Source organism: Coregonus clupeaformis, chromosome 29 (assembly GCF_020615455.1).
Source record: "Coregonus clupeaformis isolate EN_2021a chromosome 29, ASM2061545v1, whole genome shotgun sequence".
In the NCBI taxonomy this organism is placed as follows: domain Eukaryota; kingdom Metazoa; phylum Chordata; class Actinopteri; order Salmoniformes; family Salmonidae; genus Coregonus; species Coregonus clupeaformis.
The window spans coordinates 12,135,065-12,152,225 of NC_059220.1; the positions used below are offsets into that span (position 1 = coordinate 12,135,065).

General features: G+C 46.4%; 1 protein-coding gene across 18 annotated transcripts in view; it reads left to right on the forward strand.

The window, feature by feature from the left end:
* The window catches only part of gphna (gephyrin a), a 96,649-nt gene that overhangs the window by 61,099 nt on the left and 18,389 nt on the right, over window positions 1-17,161 (forward strand). For 6 of the 18 annotated variants that reach the window (XM_041854715.2, XM_041854714.2, XM_041854722.2 and 3 more), the window contains 6 exons: window positions 6,698-6,739; window positions 8,521-8,595; window positions 11,285-11,350; window positions 12,328-12,370; window positions 12,528-12,665; window positions 13,143-13,187. In XM_041854715.2, the coding sequence (XP_041710649.1) occupies window positions 6,698-6,739; window positions 8,521-8,595; window positions 11,285-11,350; window positions 12,328-12,370; window positions 12,528-12,665; window positions 13,143-13,187 (409 nt within the window). The remainder of the gene's footprint in view (window positions 1-6,697; window positions 6,740-8,520; window positions 8,596-11,284; window positions 11,351-12,327; window positions 12,371-12,527; window positions 12,666-13,142; window positions 13,188-17,161) is intronic. The other 12 variants (XM_041854718.2, XM_041854723.2, XM_041854728.2 and 9 more) reach the window with 7 other exon arrangements.

A 17,161-nucleotide genomic window follows, 5' to 3' on the forward strand; every position in this document is an offset into this window, starting at 1 on the left:
GAATGGGATTTAAGAATATATACATATATGGACAAGCAATGACAGAGCGGCATGGACTAAGATACAGTAGAATATTATAGAATAGAATGCAGTATATACATATGAGATGAGTAGTGCAAGATATGTAAACATTATTAAAGTGACTAGTGTTCCATTTCTTAAAGTGGCCATTGATTTCAATAGGCAGCAGCAGCCTCTAATGTGCTAGTGATGGCTATTTAACAGTCTGATGGCCTTGAGATAGAAGCTGTTTTTCATTCTCTCGGTCCCAGCTTTGATGCACCTGTACTGACCTCGCCTTCTGGATGATAGCGGGGTGAACAGGCAGTGGCTCGGGTGGTTGATGTCCTTGATGATCTTTTTGGCCTTCCAGTGACATCGGGTGTTGTATGTGTCTTGGAGGGCGGGTAGTTTGCCCCCGGTAATGCGTTCGGCAGACCGCACCACCCACTGGAGAGCCCTGCGGTTGTGGGCGGTGCAGTTGCCGTACCAGGCGGTGATACAGCCCGACAGGATGCTCTCAATTGTGCATCTGTAAAAGTTTGTGAGGGTTTTAGGTGCTAAGCCGAATTTCTTCAGCCTCCTGAGGTTGAAGAGGCTCTGTTGCGCCTTCTTCACCACACTGTCTGCGTGGGTGGACCATTTCAGTTTGTCGTTGATGTGTACGAAGGAACTTGAAGCTTTCCACCTTCTCCACTGCGGTCCCGTCGATGTGGATAGGGGGGTGCACCCTCTGCTGTTTCCTGAAGTCCACGATCATCTCCTTTGTTTTGTTGATGTTGAGTGAGAGGTTATTTTCCTGGCACCACACTCCCAGAGCCCTCACCTCCTCCCTGTAGGCGGTCTCGTCATTGTCGGTAATCAAGCCTACTGCTGTTGTGTCATCTGCAAACTTGATGATTGAGTTGGAGGCGTGCTTGGCCACACAGTCATGGGTGAACAGGGAGTACAGGAGGGGGCTGAGCACGCACCCTTGTGGGGCCCCAGTGTTGAGGATCAGCGAAGTGGAGATGTTGTTTCCTACCTTCACCACCTGGGGGCGGCCCGTCAGGAAGTCCAGTTGCACAGGGCGGGGTTCAGAACCAGGGACTCAAGCTTAATGATGAGCTTGGAGGGTACTATGGTGTTGAACGCTGAGCTGTTGTCAATGAAAAGCATTCTCACATAGGCGTTCCTTTTGTCCGTGTGGGAAAGGGCAGCGTGGAGTGCGATTGAGATTGCGTCATCTGTGGATCTGTTGGGGCAGTATGCGAATTGGAGTGGGTCTAGGGTTTCCGGGATGATGGTGTTGATGTGAGCCATGACCAGCCTTTCAAAGCACTTCATGTCTACCGACGTGAGTGCTACGGGGCGGTAGTCATTTAGGCAGGTTACCTTAGCTTTCTTTGGCACAGGGACTATGGTGGTCTGCTTGAAACATATAGGTATTACAGACTCGGTCAAGGAGAGGTTGAAAATGTCAGTGAAGACACTTGCCAGTTGGTCCGCGCATGCTCTGAGTACACGTCCTGGTAATCCGTCTGGCCCCACGGCCTTGTGAATATTGACCTGTTTAAAGGTCTTGCTCACATCGGCTACGGAGAGCGTGAACAGCTGGTGCTCCCATGTATGCTTCAGTGTTGCTTGCCTTGAAGCGAGCATAAAAGGCATTTAGCCCATCTGGTAGGCTCACTGGGCAGCTCGCGGCTGGGTTTCCCTTTGTAGTCCATAATAGTTTGCAAGCCCTGCCACATCCAACGAGCGTCAGAGCCGGTGAATGCGTCATTAAATTAAAAGAAAACTACAAAACTTGTCTGCAATTTTTTTATTGACATTTTCTATCAGATTACGTGTACTGTAACTAGCATGCAAGCGTACACATCACCTGGACATGGTCTTTAATGCATCACCACAGTGCTCCAGGCTGCACCCTCCTCTCATGTGGATGTGGTTAGACTCACTGGATGGAGAATACCATGACTGGGGGGCACACACAGGCAAGGGGTGAGGAGTGGTGAGACTAGAGGGTTTGAGCGGGTAAGGAGGGGTGAGGCTGGAGTGAGGCTGGGTGAGGAGGGGTGAAGTATAGACCATGTATCTGATGCTGTCTGGACCAAAAGAGTATGGCATGTCATACTATTTCTGTCCAGACAGCATAAGATACATGGGCTATATATAGAGGGGTGCTGTTTCGCTCGCTCTGATGCTTTCTCCGGTGATATAGTATCAGTAGAGAGGAAGAGGCGAAGTGAGAGAGCTCACTCTCGCCAAAATCTGTCCAGTATAAGCCCAATGCGTTTCTATGGAAATAATATGCAGACCTAAGCTTGTCGCCTGCCTTCCCGCCTTTGGGACAAAGACTCCCATTGTTAGGGCGGAGACATGAGCATCTCGTCATTATATACAGCTCTCTGGTTTCAGCCTCTTGCGAATTGGAAAGGAAAGTTGCCGGGTGCACGGTGCACTGTTAGGATAATGGATTGCCCTGAAGTAAATTGATGTTTCGCCAAAATTATGTAATTAGTCCTGTCTAAATAAAGTCATTCAAAATACTTCACTAGGGAGCATGACTTATCCACAGAGGATCATTAGCTTATTAAAAAAAAAATAGTTGTGGATTGTTTCAAGTCACAACTGCGTTTGGGAAGCCCGCAATTTGAGTAGTGTGCATGGCAATAGGTCTAGCTGATTGAGTTTCTGGCTGTCAGTGAAAAACGTCTAAAATATGTGTGAAGATAATGTCTTTGAGTGCATTCGGAAAGTATTCAGACCCCTTGACTTTTTCCACATTTTGTTCCGTTACAGCCTTATTCTCAAATGGATTAAATCGTTTTTTCCCCTCATCAATCTGCACACAATACCCCATAATGACTAAGCAAAAACAGTTTTTTTGAGATTTTAGCAAATATATTACAAATAAAAAATGGAAATATCACATTTACATAAGTATTCAGACCCTTTACACCGTACTTTGTTGAAGCACCTTTGGCAGCGATTACAGCCTCAAGTCTTCTTGGGTATGACGCTACAAGCTTGGCACACCTGTATTTGGGGTGTTTCTCCAATTCTTCTCTGCAGATCTTCTCAAGCTCTGTCTGGTTGGATGGGGAGCGTTGTTGCACAGCTATTTTCAGGTCTCTCCAAAGATGTTTGATCGGGTTCAAGTCGGGGCTCTGGCTGGGCCATTCAAGGACATTCAGAGACTTGTCCCGAAGCCACTCCTGCGTTGTCTTGGCTGTGTGCTTAGAGTCGTTGTCCAGTTGGAAGGTGAACCTTCGCCCGGTCTGAGGTCCTGAGCACTCTGGAGCAGGTTTTCATCAAGGATCTCTCTGTACTTTGCTCCGTTGATCTTTCCCTCGATCCTGACTAGTCTCCCAGTCCCTGCCGCTGAAAAACATCCCCACAGCATGATGCTGCCACCACCGTGCTTCACCGTAGGGATGGTGCCAGGTTTCCTCCAGACGTGACACTTGGCATTCAGGCCAAATAGTTCAATCTTGGTTTCATCAGACCAGAGAATCGTGTTTCTCATGGTCTGAGAGTCCTTTAGGTGCCTTTTGGCAAACTCCAAGCGGGCAGTCATGTGCCTTTTACTGAAGAGTGGCTTCCGTCTGGCCACTCTACCATAAAGGCCTGATTGGTGGAGTGCTGCAGAGATGGTTGTCCTTCTGGAAGGTTCTCCCATCTCCACAGAGGAACTCTAGAGCTCTGTCAGAGTGACCATCGGGTTCTTGGTCACCTCCCTGACCAAGGCCTTTCTCCCCTGATTGCTCAGTTTGGCCGGGCGGCCAGCTCTAGGAAGAGTCTTGGTGGTTCCAAACTTATTCCATTTAAGAATGATGGAGGCCACTGTGTTCTTGGGGACCTTCAATGCTGCAGACATTTTTTGGTACCCTTCCCCAGATCTGTGTCTCGACACAATCCTGTCTCAGAGCTCTACGGACAATTCCTTCGACCTCATGGCTTGGTTTTTGCTCTGACATGCAACAGTGGAACCTTATATAGACAGGTGTGTGCCTTTCCAAATCATTGTCCAATCAATTGAATTTACCACAGGTGGACTCCACTCAAGTTGTAGAAGCATCTCAAGGATGATCAATGGAAACAGGTGCACCTGAGCTCAATTTCGAGACTCATAGCAAATGGTCTGAATACTTATGTAAATAAGGTAATTCTGTTTTTTTATTTGTAATACATTTGCAAAAATGTCTAACAACCTGTTTTCGCTTTTTCATTAGGGGGTATTTATTGTGTGTGGGTTGATGAGGATTTGTATTTATTTAATCCATTTTAGAATAAGGCTGTAACGTAAACAAATATGAAAAAAGTCAAGGGGTCTGAATACTTTCCGAATGCACTGTAATTTAAAATGTTGTATCAAGAGTAAGGGGAGGGGGGTGTGGCGAAGATATGGTGCGTCTCCAGAATGCATGCATATGTAGGAAATTGGCCATTTGTCAATGTCTTATTTCTGATTGTCCTAACTCACCACGTACATCACTCAACACGCCTTCTTCGTTAGTTTTTTTTTACATCCATTGCAAGTGATAGTTCCTCAATATTTGAAAAATCTTTCCGACACTCCCAGCCTCAATTATCCCCAAGCCTCGGTGTGAAAGTGCAAAATATAATGATCTGATGTTCCCATATATCCAGTGGAAATGTCATAAAAAAACAGCTTTCTAACCCGAGCTCACTGGCGCAGGGCCAGACCCTGTGATAATTTGATACAATGTTGAACTTCACTAGCTATAGCTCAAGCCAAGACAGATAGAAAGGGAGGCAGACAGGCGGAAAAGAGAGATGAATGTGATTTGTCGGCTTTAGGCCTATGTATTTTACTTAGTTGATGATGGAAGTTTATAGGCCCAGTGAATGTGAAGTACTTCAATAAAAATACTTTAAAGTACTACTTAAGTAGTTTTTGGGGGTATCTGTACATTACTTTACTATTTATAACTTTTACTTTTACTTCACTACATTCCTAAAAAAATGATGTACTTTTTACTCCATACATTTTCCCTGACACCCAAAAGTACTTGTTACATTTTTAATGCTTAGCAGGACAGGAAAATCGTCCAATTCACGCACTAATCAAGAGAACATCCCTGGTCACCCCTACTGCCTCTGATCTGGCGGACTCACGGAACACAAATGTGTTGGAGTGTGCCCCGGCTAAAATAAAAAAGATAAGCTTAATATAAGGAATTTGAAACAATTTATACTTTTACTTTTACTTTTGATACTTAAGTATATTTTAGCAATTACATTTACTTTTGATACTTAAGTATATTTCAAACCAAATACTTTTAGACTTTTACTCAAGTAGTATTTCACTGGGAGACTTTCACTTTTACTTGAGTCATTTTCTATTGAGGTATCTTTACTTTTACTCAAGTATGACAATTGGGTACTTTTTCTACCACTGTATATGCCTTCTGCTGCATTGGCCTCTGAGTTCTATGCTCTGATTTCTTTAGCCGCCAATGGATCACAGTGTATCAATGTGTCCGGATGGCAGAGGCTAGTGCTCTCGGCATAGATGAATTTAAACTTTTCGATTTTTATCATTTTACTTCAGATTTTTATGATTAACCGTGTGACAATGATTTTGAGAAACGAAAATGTTATTATTGAAATGAAACTGTTCCACGAAAATGTGCATATATAAATATTCATAACTGGCACGCAGATCGGTAGAAATGGTAGGATAAATTGTAAGCTTCCCCAAACATGAAACTCATGAGCTGCCTATGCTCTTTACAATTACACCCATTAAAACATGCGTTCACACATAGGAGGTCCGGTGAAGAAATGGGCCACCTATGGAAATCAAATGCCCATCCAACTGATGCGTTCTGGCGCCAGGTCTGCCCATGATGCTCCTAACCTCTTGTCTATTGATTGCCCCCCCCATACCACACACACACACACCAGACGTTGATTGATGATGGAAGGAGGAGTCGGAGGTCAGCTCAAGGAGAATCACAGGGACCCTATGGTTGCTATGGTCACACAGAAACACACCCACACACTTCGCTCAGTCTGACACATCAGTTATAAGAGGTGAAAGGTGCATGTGGAGCCGCCTGACCTGACTCATACGTGAACTGATTATACTAAAGCCCAACCCAAGCAACGTGTGTGTGTTTGTTTGTGTCTGACCCCATCCATCCGTAATGGTGTCTTAACACTGTTCTCATCTTCCATTCCCAGCTCAATACCCATCTTCTGTTGTTGTTCCTTTAGCAGTAGAGACTGCTGCAGCCCATTTGATCTGTAATAAAAACAATAGCAGATGTCTCTGTTGCTGAGGTGGGTTTTACTTTCTTTTGCAGCACTGTGGGGGTTTATCATAGTATTTGTTCAGGCGTCTTTGGATTGAAATTGAATTGTGTCTCTGTGGCGATAGGTCTTGGTCTTCTTGAGATGGAGTAGCCATAGGACAAAACTCATGTCCCAGTAGTAGTTTGACTTTCAACATTTGAACTGTGTCTTCCCCTTCCTGTCTTGTATTTAGTGTGAGATGCAGCTGTTATCCTCCAGCCCGCTAGGGGCGCTGTTTTGTCTGTCCTCCCTCTCCTGCCGACGGCTGCCACTGGCTGCTGTGTTAACCCTGTTCTCTTCTCCCTCCCTCCCTTCCCCTCTTCCCCTATCTCTCTGATCTCTTCTCCTCCCCCCTTCTCCCTTTCTCTCTCTCCCATGGCACCGTCCCTAGGCCCGGCTCCCCTCCTGCTCATCCACTTATAGTGTCTCCGAGGTACCTCCGCATGTGTCAATCTACTTGCGTTGCCATGGCAATCACCCCATCACCACCCAGTCCTCTCTTCTATCTCCCTTCCTCCGTCAAATACCCTAGTCCCAATCCTCCTTATTACCCTGCACCCCTCCTCACCTCTGCTCCCTCTATCCTTCCGTCTGCCCCCCTCCTCCCCTCTCCTCCCCTCCCTCTATCCCTCCGCCTGCCCCCCTCCTCACCTCCCCTCTCCTCCCCTCCCTCTATCCCTCTGCCTGCCCCCCTCCTCACCTCCCCTCTCCTCCCCTCCCTCTATCCCTCCGCCTGCCCCCCTCCTCACCTCCCCTCCCTCTATCCTTCAACCTCCTCACCTCCCCTCCCTCTATCCTTCAACCTCCTCACCTTCCCTCCCTCTATCCTTCCGCCTGCCCCCCTCCTCACCTCCCCTCTCCTCCCTCCCTCTATCCCTCCGCCTGCCCCCCTCCTCACCTCCCCTCTCCTCCCTCCCTCTATCCCTCCGCCTGCCCCCCTCCTCTCCTCCCCTCCCTCTATCCCTCCGCCTGCCCCCCTCCTCACCTCCCCTCTCCTCCCCTCCCTCTATCCCTCCGCCTGCCCCCCTCCTCCCTTCACCTCCCCTCCTCCCCTACCCTCACCGCAGTACTGTAACCCCCCCAAACCTCTCCACCAGTCATGCATCTCACTGAAGACCAAAAAGCTTATAATTCTGGAGATACTCTAAACTAGTATTTGTTGCGTTGTTGTTGTAAGCAATTTCTTTAGTTTTTGAGTTTAGTGGAGACATGATGAGTGTTTACTGGCTAAATGAAGTGTGTTCACTGGCTAAATTATGTGTGTTTACTGGCTCAATTATGTGTGTTTACTGGCTAAATTATGTGTGTTTCCTGGCTAAATTATGTGTGTTTACTGGCTAAATGATGTGTGTTTACTGGCAAAATGATGTGTGTTTACTGGCTAAATGATGCGTGTTTCCTGGCTAATTATGTGTGTTTACTGGCTAAATGATGTGTGTTTACTGGCTAAATGATGTGTGTTTACTGGCTAAATGATGCGTGTTTACTGGCTAAATTATGTGTGTTTACTGGCTAAATGATGTGTGTTTGACCCAGGTGTTTACTTTGGAACCCTTTTTCTTTTATCAACATCATTATTTATCATTTTTCTATTTATTTTCTTTATCCTTCCCTCGTTCCACAGCCCCTCGGTGTGAACTGATGACCTCCTACTCTGAGCTGGACTATCTGTCACACACACACACACACACACAATCCGTGTAGCTGTAGAGGAGACAGACACCAACCCTGAACCCTTGCTTCTCTACATTGTTGCCCCTTCTCTCTCGTTCTCTCTCTCTCTGTCTCTCGCTCGCTCGCTCTCTCTCTCTCTCTCTCGGTCTGTGTCTCTCTCTCTCCCTCTCTCGGGCTCCCTCTCTCTCTCTCTCTCTCTCTCTCTCTCTCTCTCTCTCTCTCTCTCTCTCTCTCTCTCTCTCTCTCCTCTCTCCTCTCTCCTCTCTCCTCTCTCTCTCTCCTCTCTCCTCCTCTCTCCTCTCTCCTCTCTCCTCTCTCTCTCTCTCTCTCTCTCCTTTAGTTCATTGCAGTCTCCATCTCATATCAGTCCCAGCAGGCATACTTGCTTTGTAGTGTGTTTGGCCAGTGTGTGTTTGAGACATACCTATGTTTGTGTGCACTCATGAGCGTAATTTGTATGTGCCATGTTTGGCGTCTTTGTTTGAATGTATGAGCTGTGTGTGTGGTCCAGGCGAGTGACTGTCCTGTGGCTTTCTCCAGGCCGCACGGAGAGAGTTCAGGGCTCACCTGGATGAGGTCATCACGCTCCAGTCTAGGTACTCTACCTTGGACCAGGTAAATGGTTACACACACACACCATGCTCAGGGCCATCAGCAAGTCTTCCTGTCGTCTCAGGTCTGTGACAGGCTTTATCACTAGAGGACATGGCATATTGACCTGTTAACACTATTGGCATCCTGGCCCACAGGCTTTGATCGATCCCTCTGATTGGGTAATCTCCTAGTACGTTTTTTATTTATCAGGCCTGACATTCACGTCTTTCTTTTAGTCCCAAGGTAATCAGAGTCCTCATTGGCATTCATCAACGTGCTTACTCATCTGTTTCTGCTTGACCCTCATCTCATCTTGATGACTTACTGTGGACAGGGTGGGGTGTGTGTGTGTGTGTACTGTCACTATGTGTGTTTCTCTGTGTTTTTTATGCAGCATCTGGCAAAGACAAAAAAGACAAAAAATTATATTTCCTTCCACTTAATTCATTAATTCACTCGTTCATTTATTCATTCAATTATTCATTCAATCCTTCCCTTCTCTGTTTGCCTCACTTTCGTTCATGACCTCTGTTGTGAGCGTAGTGAGGAGCGGAAGATAAGGAGGAAGAGAGGAGAGAGAGAGGAGAGGGAGGAAGAGATGAGAGAGAGAGGAGGAAGAGAGGAGAGAGAGAGAGAGAGGAGGAAGAGAGGAGAGAGAGAGGGAGGAAGAGAGGAGAGAGAGAGAGGAGGAGAGAGAGAGAGAGAGAGAGGAGAGGAAGGAAGAGAGGAGAGAGAGAGGAGGAAGAGAGGAGAGAGAGGGAGAGAGAGGAGAGGGAGGAAGAGAGGAGAGAGAGAGAGGAGGAAGAGAGGAGAGAGAGGGAGGAAGAGAGGAGAGAGAGAGGAGAGGGAGAGAGAGAGAGAGGAGAGGGAGAGAGAGGAAGGAAGAGAGGGAGAGAGAGAGGGAGGAAGAGAGGAGGAGGAGAGAGAGAGGAGGAGAGAGAGAGAGAGAGGAGAGGGAGGAAGAGAGGAGAGAGAGAGAGGAGAGGGAGGAAGAGAGGAGAGAGAGAGGAGGAAGAGAGGAGAGAGAGAGAGGGAGAGAGAGGAGAGGGAGGAAGAGAGGAGAGAGAGAGAGAGGAGGAAGAGAGGAGAGAGAGAGGAGAGAGAGGGAGGAAGAGAGGAGAGAGGAAGAGAGAGAGGAGAGGGAGGAAGAGAGGAGAGAGAGAGAGGAGAGGGAGGAAGAGAGGAGAGAGAGGAGAGGGAGAGAGAGAGAGAGGAGAGGGAGGAAGAGTGGAGAGAGAGAGAGCGAGAAGAGAGGGAGGGAGAGAGCGAGAGGAGAGGGAGGAAGAGAGGAGAGAGAGCGAGAGGAGAGGGAGGAAGAGAGGAGAGAGTAGAGGGAGGAAGAGAGGAGAGAGAAGTGAAAGTTAGGGAGCGAAAGAGTGCTGGCAGATGGACAGCATCAGCGACCACACAGTGAAGTCACTATGTTCTTCTGATGGCAGTCCTCCTCTCCTCTTGTCATGTTCCCATGAGCCCGTTGTCATGGTAAAGGCAGTCAAGCCTGCTGTACATAACATATCCCACAGGCAGCTGTGTCTCCTCTCAGATATTTTCCCTCCAGTCTTGTTGTGTCCTAGCTATTGTGATGACCTCTCATCTGTGTCTGTGTAGTTAGTCCCTGTTGTTTGACTATTGTAATGTTGTTGTTGTTTAGGTTGAGTGCTTAAGGGAGCTGAGCTCCTGCCCCACTATTCTTAATGTAGCCCATTCATCTTCAGCCTAGGTGGATTTATTCACAGGGAGAGATGCAGAGACGTGTTGTTTAAACTCTTGTGGTTTGGGATGTTTCACAGTAGTATCACAGTAGGCCCATGTTGACAGGATTTCTCCAACCTTTACCTCTAATCACCGCTAGCCTTTGTTACCTGTACCTATGGTACTGAGAGTGTACAGACCTGTTTAACGGAACAGCATGTCAGGCAAGGTGGTTCTACACTGAACAGAAATATAAATGCAACATGTAAAGTGTTGGTCCCAGCTGAAATAAAAGATCCCAGAAATGTTCCATACGCACAAAAAGCTTATTTTTCCACAAATGTTGTGCACAAATTCGTTTACATCCCTGTTACTGAGCATTTCTCCTTTGCCAATATAATCCATCCACCTGACAGGTGTGGTATATCAAGAAGCTGATTAAACAGCATGATCATTACACAGGTGCACCTTGTGCTGGGGACAATAAAAGGCCACTCACAACACAATGGCACCATCTTCAGTCATGTGAAATCCATAGATTAGGGGCTAATTTATTTATGAACAGTAACTCAGTAAAATATTTGAAATTGTTGCATGTTGCGTTCATACTTTTGTTCAGTTTACTAAATATACCCACCAACACCACCCCCACCACTACCCAAGTCAGAATGGCTCAATGTGTTACTGTGCATATGTGTTTAGCTCAGTAAGGCTGTTACACTACATCCATCCTCCTTTGCCCCGAGCCCACTTCATCCTGTATTCTCTCATTCTTTTCTTCACTTCATCCCCTCCCTCGCTTTTTACCTCTGGTACAGCTGTTCACTTCTCAACGACCTCTTGTCCGGTCATAGATCACTTTATTCTTACTGTTTGTTTCATTCGTCTCTGGTGGGTTACCAGTTAAAATGCTCATGTTGATGACTTCTAGCTATACTACTGTCTCCTAGCATTCCTCTCCTCTGCCTGTCTGTTGTAAACCTCTGTGCTGTTCTGTCCATACGTTACTGTAATGTAGCTCCACTCTAGGATGGAGGGGCACAACAATGACCACAGAGGCCATAGCAGGACCTACGACTTGCGAGTAACTACCTCTCCCTCTCCCTCTCCCTCTCTCTCCCCCCTCTCCCTCGCCCTCTCTCCCCCTCTCCCTCTCTCCCCCTCTCCCTCTCTCTCTCTCTCTCTCTCTCTCTCTCCCTCCCTCTCCCTCTCTCTCTATCACTCACTCTTTCCTCAGTAGCAATCTATGTATTCTTCTTCCATACGTTCTCTCCTTCTTTGAGTAGCTGTATGGTGTGCTGGTGGAATCTTTGGAGTTTCAGTAGTAGTCTTTTCCTCTCAGCTCATCCTCCGTTCTGTGTTTCTGTTTCTGTCTGTGTTGGTGTTTCAGTAGTGCTGTTCCTTTTTGAGTTGTGGTTGGTTGGTTGTTCGATCTCGGTCATACTGTGTGTGCTGTAGTAGAGAGGGTATCTGACTGTCTGTTGCACCAGGTCCTAGCTAGCCCATGTGTCACTGTCCCCCTAGGCCAGGGGCATTGGGTGTCAGAGGTGCCAGCTAGGGGTTCCTACATACTGCAGTGTTATATGCACCTGTAGAAGACAGCCTTACTACTGAGATGTGAAGCGAATTACACCTCCAAAAAGAAACTCTAAGCCAAGGCTATAGTTCTAGGACTTAAGCCCACATGGGGTACAGTCAATGAAGCATTGGCCCTAAACCATCCCTACCTCCCCACCCTCCTACCCCATACACATGCTCTGCTCAGCCAGACTAAACAACTGTCCTTGGCCTAAATCCTCATCCTATCTATTATTAATTGCCATTCATGTTCTGAGGATTGTTTTGATTGCGATTGACTTTATGTTCTGCATTAGTAGTTGATGGATGTGTAGAATGTAGATGACCATTCCAATCTGTTGGAGCCAGTGTGTGGAATGATTTGATCCTTTCTGGACAGAGGCTGCTATTCCCATTGTGGTCTCACCCCAACCATTTCTTTCTCTCTTTTTCCTCCATTTCTTCTTTCTCTCTCTCTCTTTATCTATCCCTATCTGTCTGTAGGTTCAGTCGCGGTGTGGCAGCAAAGAGAACATCCTGAGGGCTAGTAAGTTATTTCATTGAGAATTTCAGTGAGTACGCTCACATACGCGTTTGTGTGTGTGTGTGTGTGAATGTGAAAGAGGACTATTCTCTCCATCACACTCCTTTCATCTCTCTCCTGTCTCTCTCTCTCTCTCTCTCTCTCTCTTTCTGTCCATCAGGTCACAGTGCAGTGGACATCACCAAGGTGGCTCGCCGGCACCGCATGTCTCCCTTCCCCCTCACCTCCATGGATAAGGCCTTCATCACCGTACTGGAGATGACCCCCGTGCTCGGCACTGAGATCATCAACTACAGAGGTGGGTCAGACGGATGGACTGACTGACAGAAAGAGAGATAGAGGGACAGACTGACTGATGGAAAGACAGACAGGCAGACAGACAAACAGACGGACAGAAAGCTCAGTCATACCCGTGTCACTGGACACGTCTTCCTTTCAACCCCTAACATCAGTCATACCGCACACTCTGCCTTCACTACTATCTGTAGTTGTACTATACTTATGTTGACTCCACACCCTCTCTATACCCCTGACCTTCTGTCTGTAGTTCCCTTTACCTACTGTCTGTAATACTCTGTCTGTCTGTCTGTAGTTCTCTGTCTGTCTGTATGTAGTACTGTGTGTCTCTGTCTGTCTGTAGTACTGTCTGTCTGTCTGTCGTAATGTCAGTCAGTCAGTCAGTCTGTCTATCAGTCTGTAGTAATGTCAGTCTGTCTGTAGTACTGTCTGTCTGTATCATATGTGTGGTGAGCCCATGATGTTTCTGTTCCTACAGCTGTTCCACCTGGCCCAGATGCTCTCCATTCCACCCTGTCTATCGGTCTGTCTGAGTCCCCGCCTACCTACCTGCCTGTTCTCATCTCTCGTTGGCTTGATTGTTGATTGATTGCTTTGCTAGCCAATAAACAGCACACACCTCTTGATTGTTGAGTAGGTAGCCAATTAACAGCACACACCTCCTAACCATCCAAACCTTTGGGCAAGGGAGTCCCCCAGACCCCACATTGATGGGTCCATGTTTTGACTTCACATAGGTCAACTTCAGGTGCTAAGGCTGCTTGTTTACACCAAGTGAGCTGTAGATTATAAAGACGTACTTGCCAGTACATTTTACACCATGAATAGAGGTCTGTAAACTAGCTTCAGATAGCATTGGCCCATGGCTCTCTAGAATAGGGAACATTATCACCCATACATAACATTATCATGGCTCTCTAGAATAGGGAACATTATCTCCCATACATTAAATTATCATGGCTCTCTAGAATAGGGAACATTATCACCCATACATAACATTATCATGGCTCTCTAGAATAGGGAGCATTATCTCCCATACATGACATTATCATGGCTCTCTAGAATAGGGAACTATCACCCATACATTACATTATCATGACTCTAGGATAGGGAACGTTATCACCCATACATGACATTATCATGACTCTCTAGAATAGGGAACATTATCTCCCATACATGACATTATCATGGCTCTCTAGAATAGGGAACATTATCACCCATACATGACATTATCATGGCTCTCTAGAATAGGGAACATTATCACCCATACATGACATTATCATGGCTCTCTAGAATAGGGAACATTATCACCCATACATGACATACACAAGTCCAGAATGATAACCAGGTCCATAATGTATTTCTGTCTCCATCCATCGTCTTATTTTCTCTGCCAACACTGACTGAGAGCAGTGTCTTGTCTTGTGCATGTTGAATGACTGTCATGGCCAAAGTCACCTTGCTGCCTGCAGTGTGTTACTGTTGGGTATATTTATGGCTTCTGTTCTGTGTCTATGGGTTCTGTTCTGTGTCTATGGCTTCTGTTCTGTGTCTACGGCTTCTGTTCTGTGTCTATGGCTTCTGTTCTGTGCCTTGAATTCTAAATAAATCACAGACAGTGTCACCAGCAAAGCACCCCCACACCATAACACCTCCTCCTCCATGCTTTACGGTGGGAACTACACATGTGGAGATCATCCGTTCACCCACACCGCGTCTCACAGAGAAAGTGGTTGGAACCAAAAATCCAGACCAAAGGACAAATTTCCACCGGTTGAATGTCCATTGCTCGTGTTTCTTGGCCCAAGCAAGTCTCTACTTCTTATTATAATATAATAATATATAATATGCCATTTAGCAGACGCTTTTATCCAAAGCGACTTACAGTCATGTGTGCATACATTTTTACGTATGGGTGGTCCCGTGGATTGAACCCACTACCCTGGCGTTACAAGCGCCATGCTCTACCAATTGAGCTACAGAGGACCACCCATGGTGTCTTATAGGGCTCTCATGAGGACCGCCACAGGAATGGAAGACCCATAGTTTCTTAGCAGCAATTTGACCATGAAGGCCTGATTCACATATTCTCATCTGAACAGTTGATGTTGAGATGAGTCTGTTACTTGAACTCTGTGAAGCATTTATTTGGGCTGCAATTTCTGAGGCTGGTAACTCTCTAATGAACTTATCCTCTGCAGCAGAGGTAACTCTGGGTCTTCCATTCCTGTGGCGGTCCTAATGAGAGCCAGTTTCATCATAGCGCTAGATGGTTTTTGCGACTGCACTTGAAGAAACTTTCAAAGTTCTTGAAATGTTCCGTATTGACTGACCTTCATGTCTTAAAGTAATGATGGCCTGTCGTTTCTCTTTGCTTATTTGAGCTGTTCTTGCAATAATATGGACTTGGTCTTTTACCAAATAGGGCTATCTTATGTATACCCCCCCTACCTTGTCACAACACAACCCATTGGCTCAAACGCATTAACAAGGAAATAAATTCAACAAATTAACTTTTAAGAAGGCACAACTGTTAATTGAAATGCATTCCAGGTGACTACGTCATGAAGCTGGTTGAGAGAATGCCAAGAGTGTGCAAAGCTGTCATCAAGGCAAATGGTGGCTATTTGAAGAATCTCAAATATAAAATATATTTGGATTTGTTTAACACTTTTTTGGTTACTACATGATTCCATATGTGTTATTTCATAGTTTTGATGTCTTCACTACTTTTCTACAATATAAAATAAAGAAAAACCCTTGACTGAGTAGGTGTTCTAAAACTTTTGACCGGTAGTGTAAGTATTCAGAAATTTTGCTACAAGACTCAAAATTGAGTTCAGGTGCATCCTGTTTCCATTGATCATCCTTGAGATGTTTCTACAACTTGATTGGAGTCTACCTGTGGTAAATTCAGTTGATTGGACATGATTTGGAAAGGCACACGCCTGTCTATATAAGGTCTCACAGTTGACAGTGCATGTCAGAGCAAAAACCAAGCCATGAGGTCGAAGGAATTGTCCGTAGAGCTCAGAGACAGGATTGTGTCGAGGCACCGATCTGGGGAAGGATACCAAAACATTTCTGCAGCATTGAAGGTCTCCAAGAACACATTGGCCTCCATCATTCTTAAATGGAAGAAGTTTGGAACCACCAAGACTCTTCCTAGAGCTGGCCGCCCGTCCAAACTGAGCAATCGGAGGAGAAGGGCCTTGGTCAAGGAGGTGACCAAGAACCCGATGGTCACTCTGACAGAGCTCTAGAGTTCCTTTGTGGAGATGGGAGAACCTTTCAGAAGGACAACCATCTCTGCAGCACTCCACCAATCAGGACTTTATGGTAGAGTGGCCAGACGAAGCCACTCCTCAGTAAAAGACACATGACTGCCCGCTTGGAGTTTGCCAAAAGGCACTTAAAGACTCTCAGACCAAAGACCAAACAAGATTCTCTGGTCTGATGAAATCAAGATTGAACTGTTTGGCCTTAATGCCAAGTGTCACATCTGGAGGAAACCTGGCACCATCCCTACGGTGAAGCATGGTGGTTGCAGCATCATGCTGTGGGGATGTTTTTCAGCGGCAGGGACTGGGAGACTAGTCAGGATCGAGGCAAAGATAAAAGGAGCAATGTACAGAGAGATCTTTAGTGAAAACTTGCTCCAGAGCACTCAGGACCTCAGACTGGGGGCGAAGGTTCACCTTCCAAAAGGACAACAACCCTAAACACACAGCCAAGACAACGCAGGAGTGCCTTCAGGACAAGTCTCTGAATGTCCTTGAGTGGCTCAGCCAGAACCTCGACTTGAACCCGATCGAACATCTCTGAAGAGACTTGAAAATAGCTGTGCAGCAACACTCCCCATCTAACCTGACAGAGCTTGAGAAGATCTGCAGAGAAGAATGGGAGAAACTCCCCAAATACAGGTGTGCCAAGCTTGTAGCGTCATACCCAAGAAGTCTCAATGCTGTAATCGCTGTCAAAGGTGCTTCAACAAAGTACTGACTAAAGGGTCTGAATACTTATATAAATGTGATATTTCAGTTAAAAAATATATATAAATTAGTAACAGTTTCTAGATTGATGAGGGAAAACAACAATTGAATACATTTTAGAATAAGGCTGTAAAGTAACAAAATGTGGAAAAAGTCAAGGGGTCTGAATACATTTGGAAGGCACTGTATTGGAGGTGGTTGGGGAAGTGTAGCACGCGTGTGAGCAACAACCACGGACCCTAACCTGCGCGGACCCCGGCAGTCCCCGGTGGAGCAGACCCCGGCAGTCCCCGGTGGAGCAGACCCCGGTGGAGCAGACCCCGTTAATCCCATTTGGCCCCTGAGTGGTGCGGACTGGAAAAAGCCCTTTTACTTTATCATAGCCACCACAGGAGGAGCGCCAAAGCAGGAGAGGAGAGCTGGGTGCTTGGCTGGGGTCCTGGTTGCCACCACAGGAGGAGCGCCAAAGCAGGAGAGGAGAGCTGGGTGCTTGGCTGGGGTCCTG